Source organism: Lynx canadensis, chromosome C1 (assembly GCF_007474595.2).
Source record: "Lynx canadensis isolate LIC74 chromosome C1, mLynCan4.pri.v2, whole genome shotgun sequence".
NCBI classification, from domain to species: domain Eukaryota; kingdom Metazoa; phylum Chordata; class Mammalia; order Carnivora; family Felidae; genus Lynx; species Lynx canadensis.
The window spans coordinates 131,978,145-132,004,848 of record NC_044310.1 but is presented as its reverse complement, the minus strand read 5'-3'; the positions used below and the strand labels follow the sequence as shown (position 1 = coordinate 132,004,848).

The following is a 26,704-nucleotide window of genomic DNA, read 5'->3' as shown; positions in this document are numbered from 1 at the left end:
TACAAGTCTATACCATATATTGACTAGTTCTAAAGGTCACATAGATGTTTGAACCAATGTATTTGTACAAATTCTAAAGGAAAACGATCACTTTTGCTTTGGTTTTCTCAAATTGATAACAAATGAACCAGAGGATACTTTTGGCTTCAGTTATATGTAAAATGTTAGTTAATGCATCAGCCTTACATTATTGTGGCGATGTTATACTGTAGTGTTGCCATGACTGATGAGTGCTAGGAAAATGTTTTGAATTAAACCACATTTGTTTTAAGGCTTTGCTATTCCTTATTTCCTTTACCTGGCTGCTTAGATTGGCCCCTCTTTTTTCTTCCTTTACAATCCTACCCTACTGGACTCTAAAACCTATTTTTTTCTACAAGCCAGAGTTCCAGACATCTCAGAATATGGGAGCATGAGAAACTATGGGAGGTTAGAATGGGCTGGTCCAGAACAGTGGATGTGTGTAAAAGATTTATAGACAAAAGAAAGAAAGAGAGAAAGGGAGAAAGAAATATCAAGCCCAAGGGATACATGGGAAATTAAAACTAGATCCAAGGGCAGGGTTCTGCAAAAGGCTTGCTAAATAATAGATGGGAAAACTAAAAAGTTCTTGAAAGAATAGCCTTTTCTGTGAAGTCAGAGAGAGGCAGATTCAGTTGGCTAGGAAGCTGCTTATAGCTTTCAGCACAGAATAACAACATGGTCATTCCTCAGCTATTCATCCCAAAATGTGTCTGTGGGGTCTTATTTTCAATATGACAATTAACTTAGATTAATTTACCTAATTACTATTAATTGATTATCCCACCTTTGTAATATACTGTCTTTGTAATATAGTGTCTGAATCCAAGTAAAATTCACAAGCCTTAAAAGCACCTTTAATAAATAACTAATAAGGGGTAGGAGATTTTAGACCTTTTGGTAGATGGGGGAAGAAATTAATGTTAGGCAAGAGTCCTTTTCATTCCTGTTAATTCATGCAACAGGGACAATTTCTTTTCTATGCGTGGTAAGATTGACCTGATTCCTGAAATGTAGAATCAATAATTTCAAGGTTGGAAGTAACTCAAAGGTAATCTAGTCCAAATATCCATTTGATATCAAAGTGAATAATTTCCAAATGGAAGAAAGTTTATAATGTACATTAAACAATAATTTTATATAATAGTTACAGTACTATGTAGTGGGAGACATACTGGAGTATGAATGTCATAATGGAATGTTCATAACTTTGGAATGGGACACACATTAAAAGCTAGTAATTTTTAAAAACAATTTGTAAGTTTATTTACTTTGAGAGAGAGAGAGAGAGAGAGAGAGAGATTGAGATTGAGAGAGAATATGAATCCCAAGCAGGCTCTGTGCTGTTAGCCCAAAGCCCAATGCAGGCCTTGAACTCACACACCATGAGATCATTGACCTGAGCCGAGATCAAGAGTCCCACGCTCAACTGACTGAGTCACTCAGGTGACCCAAAAGCTAGTAAATTTTTAGTATATGTGCTGCCGAAGCGAGCACAAAAAGCTAGTAAATTTTTAATTCAACGTAAGGACTTGTCATTTGAAAAAATGTTTTAGGGGCACCTGGGTGGCTCAGTTGGTTAAGCATTCGACTTTGGCTTGGGTCATGACCTCACAGTTCATGAGTTTGAGCTTCGTGTCCAGCTCTGTGCTAACAGCTCAGAGCCTGGAGCCTGCTTCAGATTGTCTCCCTTTCTCTCTGCCCCTCCCCTGCTTGTGCTCTGTCTTTCAAAAATAAATGTTAAAATGTTTTTTTAAAAATGTTTTAAACATAATCATTAAAATATCTATGCAGGGGCGCCTGGGTGGCTCAGTTGGTTAAGCGTCCAACTTTAGCTCAGGTCATGGTCTCACAGTTCGTGAGTTCGAGCCCCGCATCGGGCTCTGTGCTGACAGCCCAGAGCCTGAAGCCTGCTTTGGATTCTGTGTCTCCCTCTCTCTCTGCCCCTCCCCACTCCTGCTCTGTCAGTCTTAAAAATAAATAAAACATTAAAAAATATTTAAAAAAAAAATATCTATGCATATCCATTTAAGCTCACTGTATACTTTTTTTTTGAGATTAGAGTTCTAGAGTTGTCAAATCTGAAAATGAAAAGGTTTTTTTTTTAATTTACTTTCTTTTAAATGATTTAGACAAATTTTAATGTAGAATTAAGCATTAAATGTGGGCACCTAAGGCTTTATAAAAGTGGGCTCCTGCAGAACCTGTAAAAATGAAATAGCCAAGGGTGTTTAACTTATGAACTGTTGCCAGGTTTACTCCTGATAAAGTCAGGCTCATTGGACTGTACTTTTCAGTCTCCTGACCATTTGCTGAAGACAGGCACTTAACCCAGTTTACAGTTCTACAGTACCAGTAGGACCCTACTGATTGCGCTAAAGCAGTCCCAGAATAAAGAGCACTGAATAATTGTATCATCAGTGTAGAGACACTGTAATAAGTGGCACCATGAGAGAGAGAGTGTACCTCTTTGCCATGTAGTGAACTAGAGTAGTGAGTCAAGAGAGTCCATTAAATAACTTTAGGATTCCATTACAGTTTATACTATGCTATTCACTGATTGGGACGGTGGGGAGACCATTTAGGCAATGGAACTCTTAGGCGTAAGAAACACAAATCATAATTCCTATATAATCCACAGAATCACAACCTTAGACAATGCTAGGGAATGTTTTCATACCACTCACTGTTTTCTTTGCTGCAATTCTTAGAAAAAGAAATAAAACAAAGTATAATGTCCTATAACTCCTATGTCTACCTCCAATTCTGTTATTATCTAATGTATAGTTTAAATTTTTCCTTTAGAAGGTAGAGGGATCATTCAACATTTTATGCAGGTGCTGGTTCAGCTTGTGTGGAAATAGGCAAGTGGCAGTATAGCGAAGGAAGAGTACCTTGTTCATAGTGTCATAGCCTCATCAGCCACTTGAAATGCTTGGAATTCAGTTATTACAATGTAATTGCCTTGTTCTCTTTGTTTTTTTTTAAGCACTCTATATTAAAATGTGAGTATTCTTAGGGAGGGTGACATATTAAATCTTAGTAACTTTGATAATTTATGAGACTAAGTAGGTCAGATCTATTTCACTATGCCATCTGGATAAGAATGGCTTCCTTCAGAATGATATGTGATTATGTCTTGACATCTGAAGATTCACTATCCATAGGTTTTGCTATTTTTAGGTAGTCCAAAGGTCTAGTTCCTGTCCAAGTTGTCATTTTATTGTGGGGTAGGTAACTGAGAATGGCATTGGATGACATGATGGTATATGAGACTCTGAGCTAGGAGTGAGCCTAGTGGACCATAACCAGCATAGGTACCCAAATTTGCTGTTCTTTACTCAGTCACATATACATGGAAGAAATTATGTATACTATGGTAAATAGTAAGTGGCAGAGAAGTAAGTCAGTGCCTAATTCAGAGTATGTGCTTGGTAATTTTTTTTTTTTTTTTTGATGCTTTAAGCAATTTTGTGAACATCCAGGAAGCAGAATAGGGGACTGGGATTTTGAGGATTGGTAAAAGGAATGCCAAAAGGCTGGAAAAGATGAAAACAAAAAACAGTGGGGTATTTTCCCAGTTTTATCCTGTTAATCAGGGCTCATGCTACCTTTGCTGTAGTAGTGACATTGAACTGATTGGTGAAAATATGCATAATGTCCACAAATGTGCCCTCTAGCCCAAGCCCTTCTCAGACTGACATTAATCCTAGTGTGCTGACTATGCAGATATAGCTGTAGACCAAGCCACTCTGCCTGCAATCATGTGGTATTGCCTAAAGCTCTGTCCTAGAGAAATGCTAGAGTTTCACGGGCTGCCTTTGAAAACCTAGCCTGACCAATCAACATATTTCTCTATTTCCTGGACTATTCATACCCTACTTCTTTTCTGGCTCTTAGTTGGAAATCACATTCCATGACAGACCAGGGCAATGATTTCAGATAGAATTTCCATTACCCAAATTAAATATCACACATTTTTTTCCCCACCCAAACCCTATTAATGAGTATGCTGTGTTGAGTTATTAAACTGCGCATGAATATTCTATGTGTGTTTTTTCTATTTTGTTTTGATTTTTTTTTTCTAAGAGGACATCATTTTCACAGTGTTGCACCTTTCTTGACATCTTAGAGAACATAACCATGGTGTCTTATGTGTCATGACACCTTTGATTTATCCAGAGTGTAAGAAAATACCAGATGTAGGAAAAAAAGAAAAGCATGTTTTCACTTGCTTTACTACTTAACATCATAATTGCAAGTTAGCTAAGGACTTCTTTGTATGGTTATGAAGAATCACATGGCCACAATTATGGGCTCTACTCTAGATTTGAGAATTGATAAACTTTATTTTTACAAGTGACGTAACATCTAGGTGTAAATTTCTATCTATATTTCTATATTTAATTTTTTGTAGAATAGCTATTGAACTATTAATTAAATTCTCAATTTGGAACATGTGATAGATCATATCATGCACTACAATTATAGGTCAAATGCACTCCCTTTTTTGTCTTAAGTTGGACATATAATGAAAATTAAAAACAAATGAAGCACATTTTAATTCATAGAAATTATGAGTTATTCAATTTGAAAGTAAGGCAAGGATATACATATGTATATAACTTCTCTATTACTTTGGGAGAAGTAGAAGTATACAACTATTGAAATTCTCAGGGAAAAATAAAGCTGAGAAAAAGATAATATTTTGTCATTTCTAATAAGAAAAATTTTTTTTTCTTCCAGAGTGCCTTCAAGGCATCCCCTGTATCAATAGCAATCAACAAAGAAATAACCATAGTTAGAGAGTACCTCTCCTGCACTCCTCCCTCTAGAGAACATACTTGCCCTTGACTTTGATGACTGGTAGTCTGCATATTCTTCCAAGTCAAGCTGCTTAGAGTTATGTTAGTCCTGAGAAAAGAAAATGCATCGTATTGATTACAGTTTTAAATGTATGTGAGCGTTTCTTGGTAACACTAGGACTCACAGAGCCTCCATCTGTGTTTTCCATGACAGGTTACATGTGTAAAATTGTTAGATAAATTATATTTTAATAGTCTTTAGAAGTTTCAAACAACATACCATCAAATTGCCAAGAATATATCTGGTAAAGTACCTAGAAGTTTGGTATATAATCACTGTTGAGTACCTACCTAGAACTAATCTGTCTTTTTAATAACAAAGTAAAAAATTGCAATCTTAAGTATAGGTTGTATGTTTATGTCCTTTGGCAGCCTGGTCAGAAAACAGTGAAATAGATTAAATGACCTTTTCCTTTTCCACCCCTAGATAATGAATTTTCGTATGTCTCCTTATTCTAATGTGATGATTTTGTGTCATATTTACTTGAGAAAATAGAAGCAATCAGAAGAGAACTTTCTCGCCCTGAAGTTTATTAAATGTACCAATCTATCTGTATCTAGAACTAATCACTTCACCATCCTCTTGTTTGAGTGAAAGAACACACTGTGCTAGTACCTAAGGCCTCTCTCTGCAATTGTGGACCAATCCCAAATTCTCTCTCCTACTCAAGAATTAGTCTCATATAATTGTTTTCTATTTTCACTTCTGCTGGATCATCCCACCAGCATATAAGCTTGTTGTAAAGATAATAGTAAACAGCTTTCTTTGAACCTACATTCCTCTTCAGCTACCACTCCATTTTTCTTCTCTCTTTATAGAAAAACTCACAGAATGTGTTTTTTTTTCCTTTATTTACTTTCTCCCCTTCTGTCTTGAGCCCACTTAAATCAGTCTTATATTTAAAAAAAGTTTTTTTGAATATTTGTTTATTTCTAGAGAGAGAGAGTGAGATAGCACATTATCGGGGGAGGGCCAGAGAGAGGGAGACACAGAATCAGAAGCATGCTCCAGGCTCTGAACTTTCAGCACAGAGCCTGACACTGGGCTCGAACTACAGATTGTGAGAACATAACCTGAGCTGAAGTTGGATGCCCAATCAAAAGAGCCACCTAGGCGCCCCTATTAGTCTTATATTCTTATGAATCACTTAAACTTCTACTGTCAGGAGTACCAGTGACCTCCAGTTGCCTAATTACTTAGTTATAGGGCTTACCACACAACTAATCGTTGTCTCCTTTTTGAATACTTTTCCTTTTTAAAGCAATACATTTTAGAGTTTTCCTTTTACCTTACTGGGAATTTTTTTTTCTCTTTTTTTTTTTTTTTTTTTGCTACATTATCCTCATTATTTTGGCATGATCAGTGTTCAGTTCTTTGGACGTCTCTATTGATTTCCTAAGTGCTCTCATCTTGTATCATGACTTTAAAAACACATCTTTGATGGTTGTATAAAACATCTAGAGACTGAGATTTGTAAGTTTGCATCATCAGACCTGGCTTCTCTGTTCAACACCAAACTCACTTGGATATTAAAATCCAATTCAATATCTCCATTGGAAATATAATAGAAATATCAATTTGTTTGTGTCGCACAGTCTTGATTCTCTCCCTGACAGTGGTAAACATCAGCCCCTACTCATTCACCCAGTTGTCCAAGGCAAAACATTGGAATCATCCTTGACACCATTCTTTCTCTCAAACCCTTTGTTTCAAACTTTTAGATATATAATGAATTGAACTATTGTCTTTAAGGAGCATCTTGCATCCCAATTACTACTAATGCTTTACATTTCTTCACAGAATTTATCACTGTCAAACAATATGAAATATTATTTGTTTGCTTATTGTCTGCTTTCTTCACTAAAATGTAAGCTCTATGAAAACAGGAGTTTTATACTTTTGTTAACTGCTTTGTCCCTAGCATCTAGAGCAGTACCTGACATCAGCTGGCTGTGCTCAAAAGAACATTTGTTAAATGAATACATAAACATGCAAATACTGAGACAGTATATTCTTTTTAGGGAACAAATTAAATGTGGCTTTTTTACAGACCCATCTTTCAAACAGGAACTATTTGTGAATAGGAGTTATTGTTTCTTTATTCATTCTCTCTCTAGATGATCTTTCCATTGTTATAAGTGGAGTATTAAAGTGCCCTGCAGTTACCACATTCTCATCAATAAGATTGTTTATGTTTGTGTTTAATTGTTCTGTATATTTGGGTGCCACCAAATTCGGTGTATAGACATGTATAATTGTTATCTCTTCCTGATGGGTAGACCCTGAAATTATTATATAATGCTCTTCTTCATCTCTTGTTACAGCCTTTAATTTAAAGTCTTGTTTGTCTGATATAAGTATGGCTACTCCAGCTTTCTTTTGACTTCAAGTAGCATGATAGATACTTCTCTAGCCCCTCACTTTCAATCTGAAGGTGTCCTCAGGTCTAAAATGAGTCTCTTGCAGATGGGTCTTGTTTTTTTTTTTTTTTTTTATCCATTCTGATACCCTATGTCTTTTGGTTGGAGCATTTAGTCCATTTACATTCAGTGTTATTATTGAAAGATAGGGGTTTAGAGTCATTGTGATATCTGTAGGTTTCATGCTTGTAGTGATATCTCTGGTACTTTGTGGTCCTTGCAGCATTTCACTCACAGAGTCCCCCTTAGGATCTCTTGTAGGGCTGGTTTAGTGGTGATGAATTCCTCCACTTTTTGTTTGTTTAAGAAAACCTTTCTCTCTCACTCTATACTGAATGACAGGCTTGCTGTATAAAGGATTCTTGGCTGCATATTTTTCTTGTTCATCACATTGAAGATTTCCTGCCATTCCTTTCTGGCCTGCCAAGTTTCAGTAGATAGGTCTGCTACTATTCTTATATGTCTACCTTTGTATGCTAAGGCCTGTTTATCCCTAGCTGCTTTCAGAATTCTCTCTTTATCTTTGTATTTTGTCAGTTTCACTTTGATATGTCATGTACATGATCGATTCAAGTTACGTCTGAAGGGAGTTCTCTGTGCCTCTTGAATTTAAATGCCTGTTTCCTTCCCCAAATTGTGGAAGTTCTCAACTATGATTTGTTCGAGTATACCTTCAGCCCCTCTCTCTCTCTTCTTCTTCTGGAATTCCTGTGATATGGATATTGTTCCATTTGATTGAATCACTTTGTTCTCTAATTCTCCCCTTGTGATCCTGGATTTTTTTTCTCGCTCTTTTTCTCAGCTTTCTCTTTCTCCATATTTGTATTTTCTAATTCACCTATTCTCACCTCTGCCTCTTTAATCCATGCTGTGGCCGCATCCATTTTTTTCTTTTTTGGACCTCATTTATAGCATTTTGTAATTCATCAGACTATTTTCTAGTACCTTGATCTTTGTAGCAATAGATTCTCTACTGTCTTCTATGCTTTTTTCAAGCCCAGCTGTTAATTTTATGACTATTATTCTAATTTTTTTTCCAATTATGTTGCTTAAATCTCTTTTGATCAATTCTTTAGCTGTCACTTCTTCCATGAATTTCTTTTGAGGAGAATTCTTTGGTTTCATCATTTTGCCTAGTTTTCTGTCCCTTATGACTTTTAAAAGCTTGTTATGTGCTCTGCACCTGCGAGCAATGCTATAATAAAGGGGGGTTATACTCTGTCTGTGGCCTGGCCCTTCAGGAGGTGTTTTTTGGAGAGTGTTACTTGCTTTCTGTTGTTGTGACTTTGGTTATTTTATTTCCCTACTTGTAGTGATGTTTTGGACCCTCCACTAGGTGTGCTTTGATTTGCTCCTTGAAGTAGCCCTGGAAAGGAAAACAGACATACAGACAAACAAAACAAATACACAAACACAGAAACAAATAAAGCAAACAAAGAAAAACAAAAGACAAAAAACTAAAAACAATCCAAAAGCAAAAAAAAAAAAAAACAGAAACACCAGCTACGGGTAAAAAACAGGGTGGAGGCAGTGCTGATGGAAGAACATATAGAAAGAGAGAAATGACAGGGGTGGGGAAAAAGAAAAAAGAAACATTGACTAGGCAGAGAGACTAAAAGGCTTAATTCGGAGAGAGAGAAAGGAATGTAAAGAAGGTGTAGAACATGTATCAAGAGAATGGATTAAATATATCTATTTAAACAAACCAATAACCAGAGTAACAGCCTAGAGGAGCGAAGAGATAAGAAGGAGAAATTGGGGGGGAGAATAAATCTATACGTCAAGAATTGTCCTAGAATTAATCTAGGCAATGCAGCAGCACTGGTAAGGAGGAGGGGTTCTTCTGGTTCAACAGCATCTATCTCACTCCAGAAGATATGTAGTTACCCAGAGCTGAGAGGTGTGGTTTGGTGTAGGATGGTCCTGCCTCCACTGTGGGCCCTGCAGACCATCCCTGAGGCCCTGTTTTTGGTGGTGGTGGGGAGAAACATGGCAATGCCCCAGTCTCTTCTCCATGACCCGGTGTCCCAAATCACTCCTGTGGAGCCATCCTCACTGTGCTGCAGGCATAGATGAGGCTGTCTGTCTTGCTCCATTGACTCCTTTGCCCTGGTGCTTGGCTGGGAATTAAACTCCCGCTCTGTGCGCCCCGGTACTGGGGGAACACCTCCTGATATGAGGTTCCAGCTGGTTTTGTCCTGTGCTGCGGCCCTTCAGGGGAAGGGACCGGTTTTTCCTGCTGAGGACTGCACTGCTGATCTACCACTGAACCCTAAGGTGACTCCCCACCTCCCCAGGTGTGTGAACAGGGCAGCTGGCCCCAGTCTGAAGATGGAATCTGCAGTTAAAGTTGGGATCCCTCTCCATCCTGGTCCCAGGTTTTTTCTCTTGTCCAGATACAGTCCTATGCTTCCCTAGTCGCTCTTTCTCTTCCCTTTGTCTCTTGGCAGAGGGGAATCCCTCCCCTTCATGCCTATGCAGCTGGTTTTATCTACCCCAGTTCGCAATCATTCACCTATGCTCCCTCAAGTTGTTCCGTTTTCTCCCTGGTAGACTCAGTCTCTTTTCCTCCCAGACTCTTGGGGTTCAAAGTCCTTTAGCTTCAGCCCTTCTTTGTTTGGGAGACGCAGGAAGTCCCCCTACTTCTCCACCATGTTGGCCATCAGCTCAGTACAGTTTATAAAGCACTTTGATGTTTCCACATTTGGCTCATATTTTATTTTACTTTTTATAAAATACTATACAATAGTTTAATATATGGCATGATATTATAAATGTTATTCAGTTCAGTAAATAAATTTTTCCATTAAAAAGTAGTTGAGGAAACCAGAGAAAAAAATTTGGCTATATATGTTTTTGACAGGAAAAGAAAAATTTTCAACCATATATCTTTTTTCCTTCCACTTATATTAACTTCATTCATATTTTTAGTTTGGCTTATTTGAGTCTGACCTATAATTTATAATATTATTTGAATACTTCTTTTTCTTATTTTTTAAACTAGATACTTCATATTTATATTCATAAGTAAGATTTCACATTCAACAATTTCTATTTTATTGCCCACTGTTAGATGATATTTTTAATACTTTTTTTTAAATGTTTTTATTTTTTTTTATTTTTGAGACAGAGACAGAGCATGAGCAGGGGAGGGGCAGAGAGAGAGGGAGACACAGAATCTGAAGCAGGCTTCCATCTCTGAGCTGTGAGCACAGAGCCCTATGGGGCTCAAACCCATGAACCGTGAGATTATGACCTGAGCCAAAGTCGGACGTTTAGCCAGCTGAGCCACCCAGGTGCCCCAAGATGATTTTTTTGTAATTTAGTATCTTTACACAGATTGCTCTTCATTTTGTTTCATATAGTAGTTTACCTTCCTATGGAGGTTGTGTGATTTTTATTATAATTGTCAACATTGTTCTCATTTCTAACTGCATCCCATTTTTCTTATTTTTAGAGACTTTATGTAATTTGCATATGATGTATTAAAAGTAAAGTTTAAAAATTCCTGTTTCAATTATTTTACATTTGTATTGGTTAACAACCACTCTTTGGGCTGCATAGATGATAGTTTTCTGTTTGATTGCACATTTAGTCTTACTCTGACCCTTCATTTTATATACTTTACATGTGAGTCATTATTTAACCTTTCATTGAGTTGAACCTAGGAATCTTTTTGTTTTTGTTGTTTTTATCTTTGGCTCAACACATATTAAGGTGTACCTACTGAACTTTATTAGTGGAGATAATTGCTCACAATTACAGGAAAATTAGAACATAATATAAAAAATGATAAACATTTATATATGTGTATATCCATATATATACACATATTTGTTATAAGTATTTATGAGGTTTATATTTATTTGTAAGTACCTGAATTCATAATTCTAATCATCTGAAAGGAAAATAACTGATATATTATTCTTAGAATTGAATGGAAGAATAAGAAGTTTAAATGAAACCTTAAAAATAAGTTGTAAGTTTTATTCACTCTGAGAACATTCATTTAGCATCAACTGTCTGTCAAAACATATTATAAGTATATACATACACATTCAGTATACTCTTGGCTATGAGAGGATAAGGGTATGTTTGCAAGGGCATAGTTATAGTGGCCTGGCATTTAAATAGGCATTATTATGATATCTAGTCAAATGATCTTCTCCATGTTTTCAAGTTTCTCCTTCTAATTCAGTTTTCTAATCAGTCTTCAAAAGTTTTAGCACTGGTTAATATATATGATAGGAAAAAACTAACTTTTGGCCATAGAGAGCATAAATACACATCTTTATAACTGGGAGAGAAAATACCTATTTTTTATGCTGTTCGCATATGGGGAATGGTGGGGAAGATGAGGGTACTTTTCCTCCCCCAGCATGACTCAACTGACAGCCTGTTGGAAAGGTTTATTCAATCTAAGTCTTGGTTCTCTAAGTATAGTCATTGAGTGCTTTCTTGTTTCTATGTTTCTATGTTTCAGTCTCTTCTATGTGGAGAGTTAGTCTTGATTACTTCACATGAAGTGTTGATGTAGGTATTCCTATGACTAAAGTCATCTAAAATGTGCTTTGCAACTGTTCCTTTGGGAACTGTCCACTGACTCTAAGAATGGCATTTGATAAGATCACATTTATTCTGGCGAGACTTATCCTCATTACCCAAGATAATGATGTTCTTCCATTGGCATGTGGGAACTTGAGGTAATGATGCAACTGGAGATCAGACATAGTACAGGTTGAGGCAGATTACATATGCCAGTTTTCATGAAATAGAAAAAAAAAAAAGATTTATACACTTAGCCCCTGATTTTTTTATGGGTTTTGCGTTTCACTGGGTTCCTCCCACCCCCATAAGTACGCTCTATGTTTATTTGTATAAAGGGGGAAACCATAGTTAATAGCTGAGACATATGAATATTATCACACTAACAAGCGTCCTTCCTCTAGTACATCATTTGAATTTTTAAAGTCACCATTATCAAATCAAACCATGTCAAATTATGAAGAACCTGACTTTATTGGTTTTCTGTTTATGAGAAGTAATAAAATCAGTAGTTGCTATATTTTGCATTAAAACAATCACCTGATTTACTCAAAAAGCAACTACAAAAATCAAATAGATTTATCAGTTACATCAAGTAAGCATTACCTGTGTTGACCAGTAATTCATTTTCATCTCAGTTTCTAAGGGGAATCTTGGTGTTCTTTCATATTCTAGCCTTACTCCAAAGAATGTTTATTACATAAGTAAATTTACTGACTGGTAGCCAGTTAAGAAATTATCGTCTACATCTGGACTTCTCATAAAGCTTGGAAGCAAAGAAGCTTTCAGTCGTAGTTCACTTTTTAAAAAGAGGCAATGTCACCAAAGGTCATTTCAGTTGTCAAAAGATGACAGTAAGTACTAACAGACTGGCAGTGTGTCTTTGTTAACATGATAACACAGTCATCTAAGACCTCTTCATAACCTGAGAAATCTATGATCCAACAGGTTTCAGGAGCGCTCAGGTCAACTGGAAAACAACAGAGCTAGGAGTGTTGAAAAGGGACCAAGTCTGGACTTCTAAATTAGAGAATGGCAAGAGCAAGCATTGCATAGTTCAAAGGGGCTTTAAAAAGTTAAGAGAGAAGCCAACCAGCTAAGCAAGCTTCAGTGTGGTCCCTAGACAAGGTTATGTTAAGCATAGATAATTCACAATTTTCACAATACTTTATCGTGGAAATGATCTTAGCATTTTCAAGACTTCATTTTTATTGGCTTATAGTAGGTGGTTCAGGGAAAGTCTGTTTATTGGGAAGAAACTCTTAGGCTAATTAATTTTATAATCTCATTGAGACTTTTTATTATTGTTTATTTTTGTTTTTTAGAAGTTTTTATTAAGTCAAAAACTTTAGGGTCTTTCTAAAGGTGGACAAGAATTTTATACCTGGATTGAGTTAATTCCTCAGAGGATAAAAATTCAAATGCCGTTCTATCTGAGTAAAACACAAGGAACCTGATATCCCTACTCACATCAGAAATGATGGGGCGCCTGGGTGGCGCAGTCGGTTAAGCGTCCGACTTCAGCCGGGTCACGATCTCGCGGTCCGGGAGTTCGAGCCCCACGTAAGGCTCTGGGCTGATGGCTCAGAGCCTGGAGCCTGTTTCCGATTCTGTGTCTCCCTCTCTCTCTGCCCCTCCCCCATTCATGCTCTGTCTCTCTCTGTCCCAAAAATAAATAAACGTTGAAAAAAAATAAAAAAAAAGAAATGATTAAAACCATTAAATAATTGTTTAAAAGTTTAGGCTTATTATATTACCCGTAGCATACTCATCTGCTTTTTTTTTTCCTTTCTTTGCAATGCTGTTTCCTGAATGATCAAATGATGTTTATGAAATTTCCTGTTAGCCAGTTTTTCTCTGTATTCCATTCATCAGTTAGAAAACGAAATTATTTTGTCACATTTCACAGAATGCTTCTAAAAGAACTGTACTCTGCAAGAATTCCATGTTACCATTTTACATGTTCAGAAAATTTGTATTGAATAAACACTAGATTCTAAATGCTAGAGGTACAGTGACAGAAGGAGAAAATAATAAACCAGAAAAAAAAAAAAAAGATACATGCAATGTTTGGTGGTGATATGGGAAAAATAAAGCAGGGAAAGCTTATAGAGAGTTAGTATATAGAGTTTGTAGGGGCTTGCAATTTTCACAAAATAAAGTAGTAAGAGAAGTCATTGCTGAAAAGGTAGCTTTCAAATACTACCCTAACAGAGGTGAACAAGTCAGGCATTCTGATATATGGGGGGGGGGGGGGGCGCGGTGGTGGTGATTACGAAGAAGGAAGAGCCTCTGAGACAGAGGCTTACTTGGCTTGTTGGTTAAGGAACAGTAAGAAGGGCGGTGTGTCTGGAGGAATATGACAAGGGTGAGATTAATAAGGAGATAAAGGAAATGACGTCAAACAGGTAATGAGAATACAGTTAATGGAGGGGTTTAGAGGCTATTATAAAGGCTTTGACTTTTACTGTGAGTGAAATGGGGAGGGTGGGTGATGGGCGTTGGGGAGGGCACCTTTTGGGATGAACACTGGGTGTTGTATGGAAACCAATTTGACAATAAATTTCATATATTGAAAAAAAATGAAATGGGAACCCTTTGAGGAATTGGGCAGAAAACTGATTCACGTTAACATTTTAAAGGTATCACTCTGGCCATTGTGTTGAGAAAGACTAAAAGAGGAGGAAGGCATCAATAAAAGCAGAGAAACCAGTTAGAAGGCTCTAGTACCATTTGGGTTGAGAGATGATGGCAGCTTGGAGCAGGGTGGTAGTAACAGTTACTGAGATGTGGTGGGATTCCTGATATGTTTTGACATCAGAATCAAAGATATTTATTGACACTTTGGATGAAGGACGGGAAAAAAAGAGGAATTGAGGATTTCCAAATTCATCCTATTTCCTAATTAGCACAAAAGCTACTCTGATTATGATTGTATAGCTAAACTCTTTCAACACTAATTTTGTATGGCATATTACTGTTACCTTTACATCTTAACAAGCATTGAAATTTTGGTCAATTAGTGCATATTCATCAAAAACTCACCAATCTTCACAAAAGCAAGGATGCATTGTTCTAAAAATAGTATCGAGCAAGTTTCTTTTACTTCTACAATCTTATTTTCTTGACTATAAAAAAAGAAGCAGCTCAGTAATCATAAGCTAGTCATGATCTAGTGATTATTTGACTCCTGGAGTCAGTCAAGGAGCCACTAAGGCTGAAGTCACAGGTGCTGTTTGTATGGGCTTCTGAGTTTGCATGTTCTACTCCAGAAAATTCACTTCTGGCCTCATGCATCCACCTCAAAAAAGTACACCCTTGCTCACAAGGGAAGCTGTAAAACTGTAGGGTGAGGTCAGTCCACCTCAATCCTCATTGCTAAAACAACAACAACAACAACAACAACAAAATTAAAACAATAACAACAACAAAACAATCTCACAGAACTTCCTTTATTTACCAACAGTGAAAGTAAATAGTATTGTACTAACATTTACACAATACATTATTTTTAAGGAAATAAAGCATACAAATGCTCAGTGGACTATGTTTTCTTTAGAGAAGCCAACTACAATATATAGTCAGTGAAGCATATATGAGTTATTAATAAATACTTTTGCAAGCATTTTTAAAAAATTTTAAAGATGCGTTAAAAATATAGGAATAAATTGTAGTAAGTAATTCAAAATTATGAAAAAAATGGACTCACTTTTACTAAACTCACTTCTCTTTTTCTCTTATTCCAGAACCGACAGATAGGCCACCTATGCTATTAATTGCAAATTCTGAAACAATTGAGGTTTTCTATCTTAATGGCAGTAAAATGGCAACCCTGAGCTCGGTCAATGGAAATGAAATTCATACTCTGGATTTTATTTACAATGAAGACATGATTTGTTGGATTGAATCAAGAGAATCTTCAAATCAGCTCAAATGTATCCAGATAACAAAAACAGGAAGATTAACAGAGGAATGGACCATTAATATTCTTCAGTCCTTCCACAGTGAGTATTTCAACTCATATGAAATGTCACCCTTGAAGGATTTCGTTTACAGATCAGTAAACAGGATTCTTAGATTTTTCTAACATAGTTTATGGCTATTGGAAATCTATATATGTAAATATGAATAGACGAATAAATGTGTTCACTACCTGTTCTGAATAAACACACACATACACATGTAGTTTCACTGTTCATACAAGTAACAAGTTAGGAGTTAATTTTAATTCTTTCTTTAATGATTATTACAGTGTCACCTAAATGAGAATTGTAATTTGCCACTCAGTGATAGTTCACAATGTGAGAGTGAAGGTGGAAATTTTAAAAAGCAAGAAACAGAGTTGATAATTATAAGCTCATCAACTGTAGTGTTTGTTAAAATGCCTTGAAAACTATTAGATTTATGCTAATTGGTAACAACTACCTGTGTTTGTTGACTTTTTTCTTAGCAAATCAGAGTTTTTATGCATCTTCCAAAGGACTGATTTGTGGTTTTGATTTATTTTGATTTCTTGGTCCAGAAATTCACAAACTAGTAGCTGTGCTTTTCTTCCTGAATATTGCTGTAAATTGAAGTCACATCGTTACACAGACACGAATACATTCATTCCATCTTTCACGCTGATGTTTGCTGTCTCCCTTTCTCTCTCTTTCTCCTTCCCTCCATCTCTCCAGCACAGGAGTATTTGTGCTTTCCTGGGGAAACCGTGTGCATGGGAATTTCAAGACATGTCCATTTATTTTTTTGATTTACAGAAAATTATTCTTGCAAATGCTGCTAACATAAAAATTGGTAGAAAAGTAAAGAAAAACTGTAGTCAAGTTAAGAAAAGAAAAGACAGTCCTGTGATAGAATAAATGTAGCTTTCAGACAGAATGTTTGGTGATTTTGATTCAATAATTATATTTTATTAATATTTTTGACATACAATTAGAAGGATTGATTATTAATCTTTATTAAACATAAGAAAAATAATATGTAATGTTTGATAAGTATGATGATATTGAATGAACCAATGGCAAAAATTATAAAAAATGGAATATAAAGTATGATGTGTACAGTTTAGTAAAAATAAATAAATGTTTAACAAATAGAATCCAACACTTTGAAAATCCTCTTAACATAAGTAAAATAATTGCTAAAGCCACTTATTTTGATACTGGACCAAAATGCCTTGTAAAAGCAAAGGTCCCTGGCTGTTTTTAAGGATTTTATAGGAAATGATAATTCCTAATAAATAGTAAATAACAAGTAGTACCAGCACAAGGAGTGCTGCCGTGTGATTTGAGTATTTCAGACCTTGGCTGAGCCAGCTGTTGGAAAGTGTTCAAACAAAAGGTCCCAGTCCCTGCCATGTTAGTAATTACCTCAAGTAATCCAAATGCATTTGTCCCTAGCAAATGGAATGGTGACAGTCAAATAGCTAGGCTATTCAAAGTTGCCAGGTAAATTTACTTTCCAAATTTACTTAAGCAACTTTTCTACATTTAATATGTCCTAATAATATTATTAATTTCTCTTGTAACATGTATTTTTAAAACAACTACTTTTTTTTAGTACATCTGGGTATGGCAAAGCGTTTGCACATTAGAATATCGGAAGAATATAATTTGTATCTTAGGTTTCTTTTGATTTATAAGGCAATGCTTGGCCAATCTAGAAAACGAAAGAGATTTTTGTTAAGCAATTCACTGAAATGCTGAAAAGAACATTCATTTTGAACTATAAGCAATAAATGCAATGGAAATCTTTTAATTAGAATAAATATTTTGTTGACAAAGTCAGGTTTAAGCTGTGCAATTTCAGTCAATGTAGAATAAAGATTAAATGTGTAGAAGTAAGTTAATGATGGGACTGGGGCAGAGGTGTGAGCAGGTCCGGGCTCCTCTGTCACTGCTTGTAATCCATGCATTTTATCACCATGCCAGAGAATAGCTTCCATTGGATATGGTGAGCTCTTCATTCACCATGACACTCTGTGAGCTGATAATGAAGTTGGAATATTTCTTGCATGTATAATTACATAAAATCTCTTGTACCACATAAGCAAAAATAATGAACCAATGAGACTATGCCTGAATAACTGGCACTGTTCCTTCTTCCATAGATGCTTTTCTCTGAATTTGCCTGAAGAAAGCATTCTTTTTATGAAAAAAATAATATATATTTTTTTAATTTACTGTGAGGAGAAAAGCAATCATTACAGGTCAAACTGACTTGCATTTAAAATTTGCATAATGGTATATTTAAATAATTTAGTTCAGTATTAAAATTTATATTTTCTGTCTCATCTCATTGGATACCCACTACATTCCTGTATGCTCTTCAAGTTTTGTAATATAAAAAAAATTAGCTACAGATCTCAGATATGTTAGACAATACTGATTGGCGAAAACAAAGGCAGAGATGGGACAACTAAATCTTGTGTTCTTCTACATTAGAAATGCAAATACTGGTGCTTTCAGAGAACCTCCCAAATCTACTAAAAATAACAACTACAACTTATGGAATGTGTTAAGTGACTGTATGCATTAGGAAGGCATAGCTGTGTCTCTTATGATGAGGGGAAAATTGGGACAGTGAGAAATTGGGTAACAGGACACAATGAGTATTGGCTATAGGTGTGAGTTGGGTCTGACTTTATCAGCTTTTGCTAAACACCACACTGCCCCTGTGGGTCTCAACTTTTGTTGTTCATTTTAGTGAGCCAAAAATGATTAGACACACTAATGTTAGGGACAATGGCTCAAAAAGACAGTCTCTAAATAGGAGAGAAGTATACAAATCTTGGAAGGGAAATGGACAAGGTGAATTGTGGAAGGCTGTATTGTTTGAGAAGACCCACCTCTTAGGGTGCCTTGGTGGCTCAGTCGTTTAAGCGTCTGACTTTGGCTCAGGCATGATCCCAAGGTTCGTGGGTTTTGAGGCCCATGTTGAGCTCTGCTGACAACCTGGAGCCTGGAGCCTGCTTCAGATTCTGAGTCTCCCTCTCTCTCTGCCCCTACTCGCCCTCTCTGTCTCTCAACAATATATAAAGACTTTAAAAAAGGCCCACCAATTGATTCTAATATAGCCGCTTAGAGAAGCCTATTTTTTGTTTTAAATTTTTTAATGTTTGTTTATTTTTTGAGAGAGAGACAGTGACAGAGAGTGTGAGTGGGCGATGGGCAGAGAGAGAAGGAGTCACAGAATCTGAAATAGGCTCCAGGCTTTGAGCTGTCAGTACAGAGCCTAATGGTGGGGCTTTAACTCATGAACTGCGAGATCATAACCTGAGCCGAAGTCAGACGCTTAACTGACGAGCCACTTGGGTGACCCTAGAGGCCTACTTTTAACATTAAGAATCACTCCTAAGCAATATTGTGAGAGAATAAAGACTAATAATAATATGCTCAATAAAGTATAGTAACCAAAGCACATTGGGCAAAGTATGATTATATTTCTTATTCAATGTTACTATTTTTTTAAAAGATACCTGATGTTTAATATCTAGGGATTTAGCCAGAAAATTGTAGACTTTGAAGAAAATTTTGGAAGTGTTTTGTAAGCAAAATTGATTCTCCAATTAAGTATTCATACAAAGTACATTTGCAACAACTAATTATTTCCCCCAGTCTTTCTTGGAGAGTACTGTGGTAGGGACACAAATGCCCCAAATCAACAAGAATGATGGGATTCAAAAAAATGGTGATGTCCAGCTGTTTTCTGAGGACAAAGTACACAAAGATAATTGAGATAGGTAGAATACTCACTGTGTTAATCCCTTGATAACAAGATGATTCAGGACCAGACTGTTCATTCCTAGGTATAGAGTAGATACTTTCATTCCATTTCCACGTGTGATTTTTCAATATTCTGCAAAATTTGAGTATGAGTTTTAGGATTCTAATATGGACTTGCCCAGCTTGTTTTGATCCATTCAGTGTGCTCAGTTCTGGTCCAGCAGAAAATTCCTGGACAAAAATAAAAAGATTGCTTATTCTTTATAAACTTTGCTTCAGAATTAACCCCAATCACTGATTTTTATTATCCCCATTCCTGGTTTTGTTTTTTGTTTTTGTTTTTGTTTTTTTGCCTCTTTCGATGTCAACCTTAGCTCATTTTCCATTTAAAACTCTGCCTAGATCCATTAAATTAAATCTTTGATTGGATAACTTTGGGATTTTGGCACTTTGCCTCTGTCTTAGCAATTTCACTTCTTTTTCTTGAATTAGAGCTCTCTAATAATCACATAATATTATTAGGCAACATTTCCTGAATGTTTTGTTTATCCATTAAAAATTCTACATATATAATACATTACCATCATAAAAATGAAATCTGCATACTGTTTATATTCATCAGTTTATAGGTGAGAAAATGAGTTTAACAAAAGGAAATATTTTTTGAAGTTGATAAGAAATCTTTAAGTCTTGGTCTCAATACACACAAATAATGACTTTTAATTTTGAAATAGGCCCTTTGCCTCAGCCCAGCCTAGGAATTTCATAGCCTTTATGGTTTCACAAACGTCCTCCACTAGGATATGGTAGGATAAGCATGACCAGTTTGTGACTCTATTGTCAATACAAGCATAATCTTGGGACAAAATAATCCACCTGTAGCAGTGGAAATACTGGTCTCAAACTGTGTCAGCTCAGTGAGTCTGCATGTTAGAATATGATTATAGAACTTTTCAGCAGTATCCCAAGATTACATAATGTCACATAGTGATGAAGAGATCATCATAGAACCTTGTTGTACTTATTTATAAGACATGTGCTCAAGTATTGAATTTTTATGAACTTGAACTTTACAATTATTTCTTCACCTGACTGGTTACAAGCCATTCATGTTGTTTTAATTTGTCTTTTTGAAATGGTTACTAGTGAAATTGTCCACTCCATGGGAACTTCTCCAATGTCTATTATTCTGCTAGAGTGACCATGATACTCCATTACTTAAAATCAAAATCATTTGATGTAGCTTCCTATTTATCTTAAGAGATAAAATAAAACTTCATTATCTGGCTTCTCTGCAAGCAGCTGACGTACCTTGCCTCTACTTACTCAAATCACACGTTCTACCTAAAAATAGTACTTATACTTCCTTCAACATACTTTATTTTCCCATTTCCATGCATGTTTGTGTATGTTGCTTCTTCATCATAGATCATAGGTTCTCATTCCCTCTAACCAGGTATCTCTTACTCATTCTTCATGGCATCATATTGTTTCCAAAAGTTTTCCAATTGAGTTTAGCAGCCCTTACTATGCGACCTTATCACAAATGCATTATATTTCGGGGCACATGGGTGACTGAGTCAGTTAAGCTACTTCCACTCAGGTCATGATCTCATGGTTCATGGGTTCAAGCCCCACTTCTGGCTCTGCGCTGACAGCTGAGCCTGGAGCCTACTTCAGATTCTGTGTCATCTACGCTCTCTGCCTCTCCCCCGCTCACACCCTGTCTCTCTCTGTCTCTGTCTCTGTCTCTCTCTCTCTCTCTCTCTCAAAAAAGGAAATAAACATTACATTTTTTAAAAGAAAAAATATGCATTATATTTCAATTTTATGTTTATCTGTTTTTCCAAATAAAAAATGATTCATTGGCTTTAGGATGTGAGGAAGGGTGAGCACAGAATTAGAGTTAGAGACACAGTTAGAGGCAACTTCCAGAGAAACTCTGTCAGATCACTACTAGAGACATTTAGAAAAACAGGCTGAATGATGGCTAAGTAAGATCTGATCTATGTCTAGCTAATAGTCTCACATGTCAGTCTTAAATGTTTCTAAGGTACTGGGTCTACTCAATGACTGTTGACTTTTATGGACTTAGCGTCTGACTTTCCCTGGGTATGTGCTTATAGATTTATTTTGGGTCCTAACCTCAATGACCATAGAAGCAACTTGATTCAAACCTTTTAGAGTCTCCCCATCCTAAGGCAGCTCAATTAAACAGTATTGGAGCCAAAGCTCTTAAAACAGAGGTCAATTAATTTTTAGTGCAGAGATTAAATTGAACAAAGCAGTGTGGACTTTTTAACTCTTCTCCTTTCTGGGCGTGATTAGATTTTTTTCTTTTGAAGGAAGTTCTGCTATCTCATATTTAGATCCTTGAATGCATAAAATGGTGAATGTGCTTATGATCTCAATCATATATACGTAGTTGTTATTATTAAGGTTTCAGATGCCTTTTATAATAAAGGTAAAGGGGAGGGTCAGGATTTCTCTGTAATTCTCATCCCCTGAGAAACACTGTAAGCTACTTCAAACTTGGGGTTGTATGCTTTTCATTCATTCAACAATCAATCAATTCTGGTTCTAGGATTCCATTAGAAAAGGTTCAGGAATTGTTCATCTCTGAACTGAAGAGCTGAAGAAGAAATGACTAAGACCATCATTTTTGTATAAATTAATGAGCTTTTTAAAAGAAAATTTCTTATCTACATTTCCAACTCTCCCACAGAAACAAACAAAAAAATGTTGTAAATTTGTTTTTGGCTGCGATAACTGGTTTTATATTACTCCCTAAGAAACATCTGTGACGGATGTAAAGCACATCCTCCATGAGGATGTTATAACTCTTTATTTCCAGAGATACATTTTTATTCACTGTTGTTCTATAAGCAAATACATGTTTTATTCAACTCTTTATACTTCTTACAAAGTTTTCATTTTATATTTAGTATATTTACATAAGATGACTTTTTTTCTGAGACGTGTGTGCAGCTAATTAATATAATGCATTCCTTCTGGGATCTGGAATTTTAGCAAAATGATCAGGCTATTCATTGAGTGCAAAAAAATAAATAGAGACAGAGGCAGAGTTAGCAAAGATGTTGATCTGAGGATCTCAGGATACATTTCTGGAGAACTTTCAGAATTCCCTTTTTGATACCGTATGCTTAATGGTGTGGGCAGTGATGTTAAATTATATCTTAATTTTTACATTAGCATTAGATTAATTTATACTTTGAAGAGTAAATAACCCATTTTGATTTACAATCAGAGCACAATCATAAAAGACTGTCCTGAATGCCTAGTAAAAAGGGAAGAAAAAAACACTCTCAGCACTCTGTTCCTCTATAAATTTGTCGTTATTGTTAGTTCAGTTGTCAGGCTGCAAAGAACTAAATTACTATTTATTGTCATTTGGCAACTTGCTTGAAACTCACCAAAGCCAGTATTCAACATGTGCTAAGCTTCAATTTTTGGTATTTTTTCCCCATGAATTTGGTGAAATATACTTTACTTACACAGTGTACATGTATTCCCCTACAGAGTCTGCTTCATCATATAGAGAATTTTTAAATCATTATCCTCATAGTATTTTTTTTTGTCCAGATTCACATGTCTGCTTGTTTCATTATGGATTTTAATAATCAAAGTGGGATTCTCTTGATGATCCTATCATGATGCCATATACCAAGTAGATCAAAATGTTTGGCAGGATTTCTTTATCTACCAATCTGAAACTTGGAATATAAAAGCTCTTTTCATAATGACTAAATAAGCTGCATCATATATTTGAAATCCATGATGTCTAATTACGAAAACCTGTGTTTCTGTCTGGATAAACTTGATCGTGGTAGAAGAAAGAAGGAAATAAGGAGAGAAAAGAAAAGGAAAAAAGAGAAGCTATTACTTTACAGCAATTAGCCTTGCAAAATAATTTCTGACTTAGTATTTATTTGGTATTTTTTTAAGTATAATACCATAATTGTCTACTTCAATTCTTTCATTTTATTTTGCATTTCATTAAATAATTTATGTCAAGTAAAATTGGCATTTTTCTCTTCATATTCCTCGATCATTAGAAAATGTTAATGTTGTAAACACATTTACAATAGGAATGTAGCATCAAATCTAAAGGCAGTGAGCAGAAGTGTAATTAAGCAAAGTAATAAAACTGGCACGTATCATTTCAGTGTCTGATTAAGATTCTTGTTTGTTTTTATTTTTATTGTTTTCAGGCTATAACATCTTGTGACTTGTACATTTATTTTAACCCTGATTTATATTTCTATCACCACAATGTTTGGGGTGAAAGTATGGTGACTTGGTATGGTCCTAGCTTTGTCATTAACTGGCTATATGACCTTATACAAATCATTTTAAAATGAATGATCTTATTCACTTAATCGCTGAGATCCCACCCAGTTTTAAACATACCTTCCCCTTCCATTACTTTGTATTTGCTTTTCTTGTAATTTGAGATATTCCTGTGTGTGTGTGTGTGTGTGTGTGTGTTCGTGTTCTGAGGGGAGGAATATTGTTTCTTCTCCTCATTTATGCCTTTTTCATTTTCTCCTACCTAATAACTCACAATAGGTACACTTCAGTCCTTTAAAGAACCAGTTCCTAAAAAAACATTCCTTGGGACACCAGTTTGTATGATATTTGGGAAAATTGTTTTTGTGGTCAAACAAGTTTAGGAAATTTTTAATGTTATGGAACCTTATTGGAGATTTATGTGTATATAGCATGCTAAAGATTATTCAAAGTCCTCCAGTAAAGTACCTATTTTACTTAGTGTATCCCAGGATTTCCTTTGTTTGTTTGAGTACCAAACACTCGATTGATATTTTTGTGGGTATGCCTGTGGGTGTTTCTGTGGATACATGATTATAAGGAGGTGACATGAGTGTGTATACATGCCTAATATGGTATTAATACCTATCTTGGGTTTTATGTTATCTATTTTGAGAAATATTGTTTTTTTTTTATTTTAATGTTTGTTTATTTTTGAGAGAGACAGAGACAGAATGTGAGTGGGTTAGGGGCAGAGAGAGAGGGAGACACAGAATCCAAAGCAGGCTCCAGGCTCTGAGCTATCAGCACAGAGCCCACCACAGGGCTTGAACTCAAGAACCACAAGATCATGATCTGAGCCAAAGTCGGACTCAACTGACTGAGCCAGCCAGGCACCCCAAGAAATATTGTTTTCAAGGTCTGAAGGAGAATCTCACATTGAATTCTCCCATCACTTTTTTATATATTTACTATCTATGTGGCTAAACCTATACAAGCTATGTGTATAGGAATATATAGAGACTTACAGTAATCACAGTTTTCTAGCTATTTCTTCCTAATGGCCCACTACTTTTAGTCTGTACACAAAGGATATAGGATCCACATACTACATACTCTGACCCTCTGATAACAACACCAGAATCAGTTTCAGAATTGGAGCTGACAGGAATCAGATGTGCAATAAAGATTTGTACATATGTGGAATTCATTCCAGGAAAAGGCCTAGCCCAAAAGATAATTTGTGGTTGAGGATGGTAGTGAAGAGTAACTTCAAAATATAGACTGTCAGGGAACTTCCCATTTAATTTTAACAATTTTTTCCAGAGTTAGGTAAGAGTATGGTGACAAAACCTTTTTTGATGATAGAAGAGCACTGTCAAATGATGAAATGGTAATTTAGATGATGAAAGATTGTTAAAATGTTTGTGAAATACAGGTCTAGATTCAATATGCATACACACACACTGGATTGGGGGCACATTAATAGGTATTCCAGTTGTCAAAATGGTAGAATTCTAAAGTGCAGTCCTGATGATTTTCTAAACCCCTCATAAAACTCAGAAGGCCTCAACTCCATTATATGGAATGCCTTTTGCTTTGACTCTATGCTTAACAAGTAGATTTCAGGTTTGATTTCTCACATACCATATTTCAGGGAGGAATTTGTTAGGATGGTACCTGTTAGTAATTGTGCCACTGGAGCATCCTGTCAGTAGTTATAAATTAACAAATTGACCCTCTGGTTGATCCCTTAGTGTCCTGGGAGTCTGGTAAGCATGACATAATTCTCCAAAGCCTGCTAATCCTTTGGTGAAAAACTCAAAAGAGTTCCCAAAATTGCAAATCTAATGATTAAATCTCTGCTTCAAATATTCTGCACATCTTTGTCATCTTAATGACATTTACTTGATAAGATTATATAAATTTTCTTAGCAACTTTTGTTATTTTAATGTGAGAATCCAAATCCGTTTAATCTCCCTGTTTTAAGGTAATGCTAAGGAAAATGTATCTATCTCTACTGTTATTTTCCAGTCCAGTTTCACTAATAAATGAATGGTTATAGGGCACCTGGGAGGCTCAGTTGGTTAAGCATCTGACTTTGGCTCATGTCATGATCTCATGGTTCTTGAATTCGAGCCCTACTTCAGGTGAGCCCCACCTCTCTCTACCCCTTGTGGGATTATCTCTTCCCTCGCCCTCGCCCTCCCCCATGCCCTCGCCCTCAGCTAGCCCCTCTGCCTCTCCCCCCTCTCCCTCCCCCCCTCCTCCCTCCCTCTCCCTGCTCTGCCTATCCCCCATCCCCTCTCCCCCATCCCATCTCCCCCACTCCCTCTTCTCCCTCTCCCCCTCCCTTTCTCCACCCTCACTCATTTGTAGTGTTTCTCTGTCAAAAAAAAAAAAAATCAAAAATTGTTATACTATGTTTCTAAAACTGAATGGTAAGGAAGCCCTATGTACTACTAATCAACAATGAGACTCATTTCCCAACAAATCCATATAATAGAACATGTCCCAAAATTATGCTAAAAAAGGTTGTTAATCTTGTAACCTCACAAAAAAAGGCAATACTTCTATAGCCAAATAAGCTTCTATTTATTTCTTGTTATTGTTGTTGTTGTTGTTGTTGTTGTTGGGAGATACTATTTTGCTTACTAAAAACAGCAGCAATAACAGCAACAAAAATGTTACTTTTTCCCTTGTGGCTTGGTAGAACAGTTCAGCTGATCTGAACAGGTAAGAACAATTTCTTATCCATGTGAAATAATACCTCACCTGGCCTTAAGACTTAGTTGGTTGTTCGTGTTGTTTAAAAATATATTGATAATTTGTTTGGA

General features: G+C 36.0%; 1 protein-coding gene across 1 annotated transcript in view; it reads left to right on the top strand.

Moving 5' to 3' along the window:
- Nucleotides 1–26,704, top strand: part of LOC116738220 (low-density lipoprotein receptor-related protein 1B-like) — an 867,486-nt gene that overhangs the window by 553,135 nt on the left and 287,647 nt on the right. Inside the window, exon 6 of the mRNA XM_032594108.1 lies at nucleotides 15,599–15,856. Within this exon, the coding sequence (XP_032449999.1) occupies nucleotides 15,599–15,856 (258 nt within the window). The remainder of the gene's footprint in view (nucleotides 1–15,598; nucleotides 15,857–26,704) is intronic.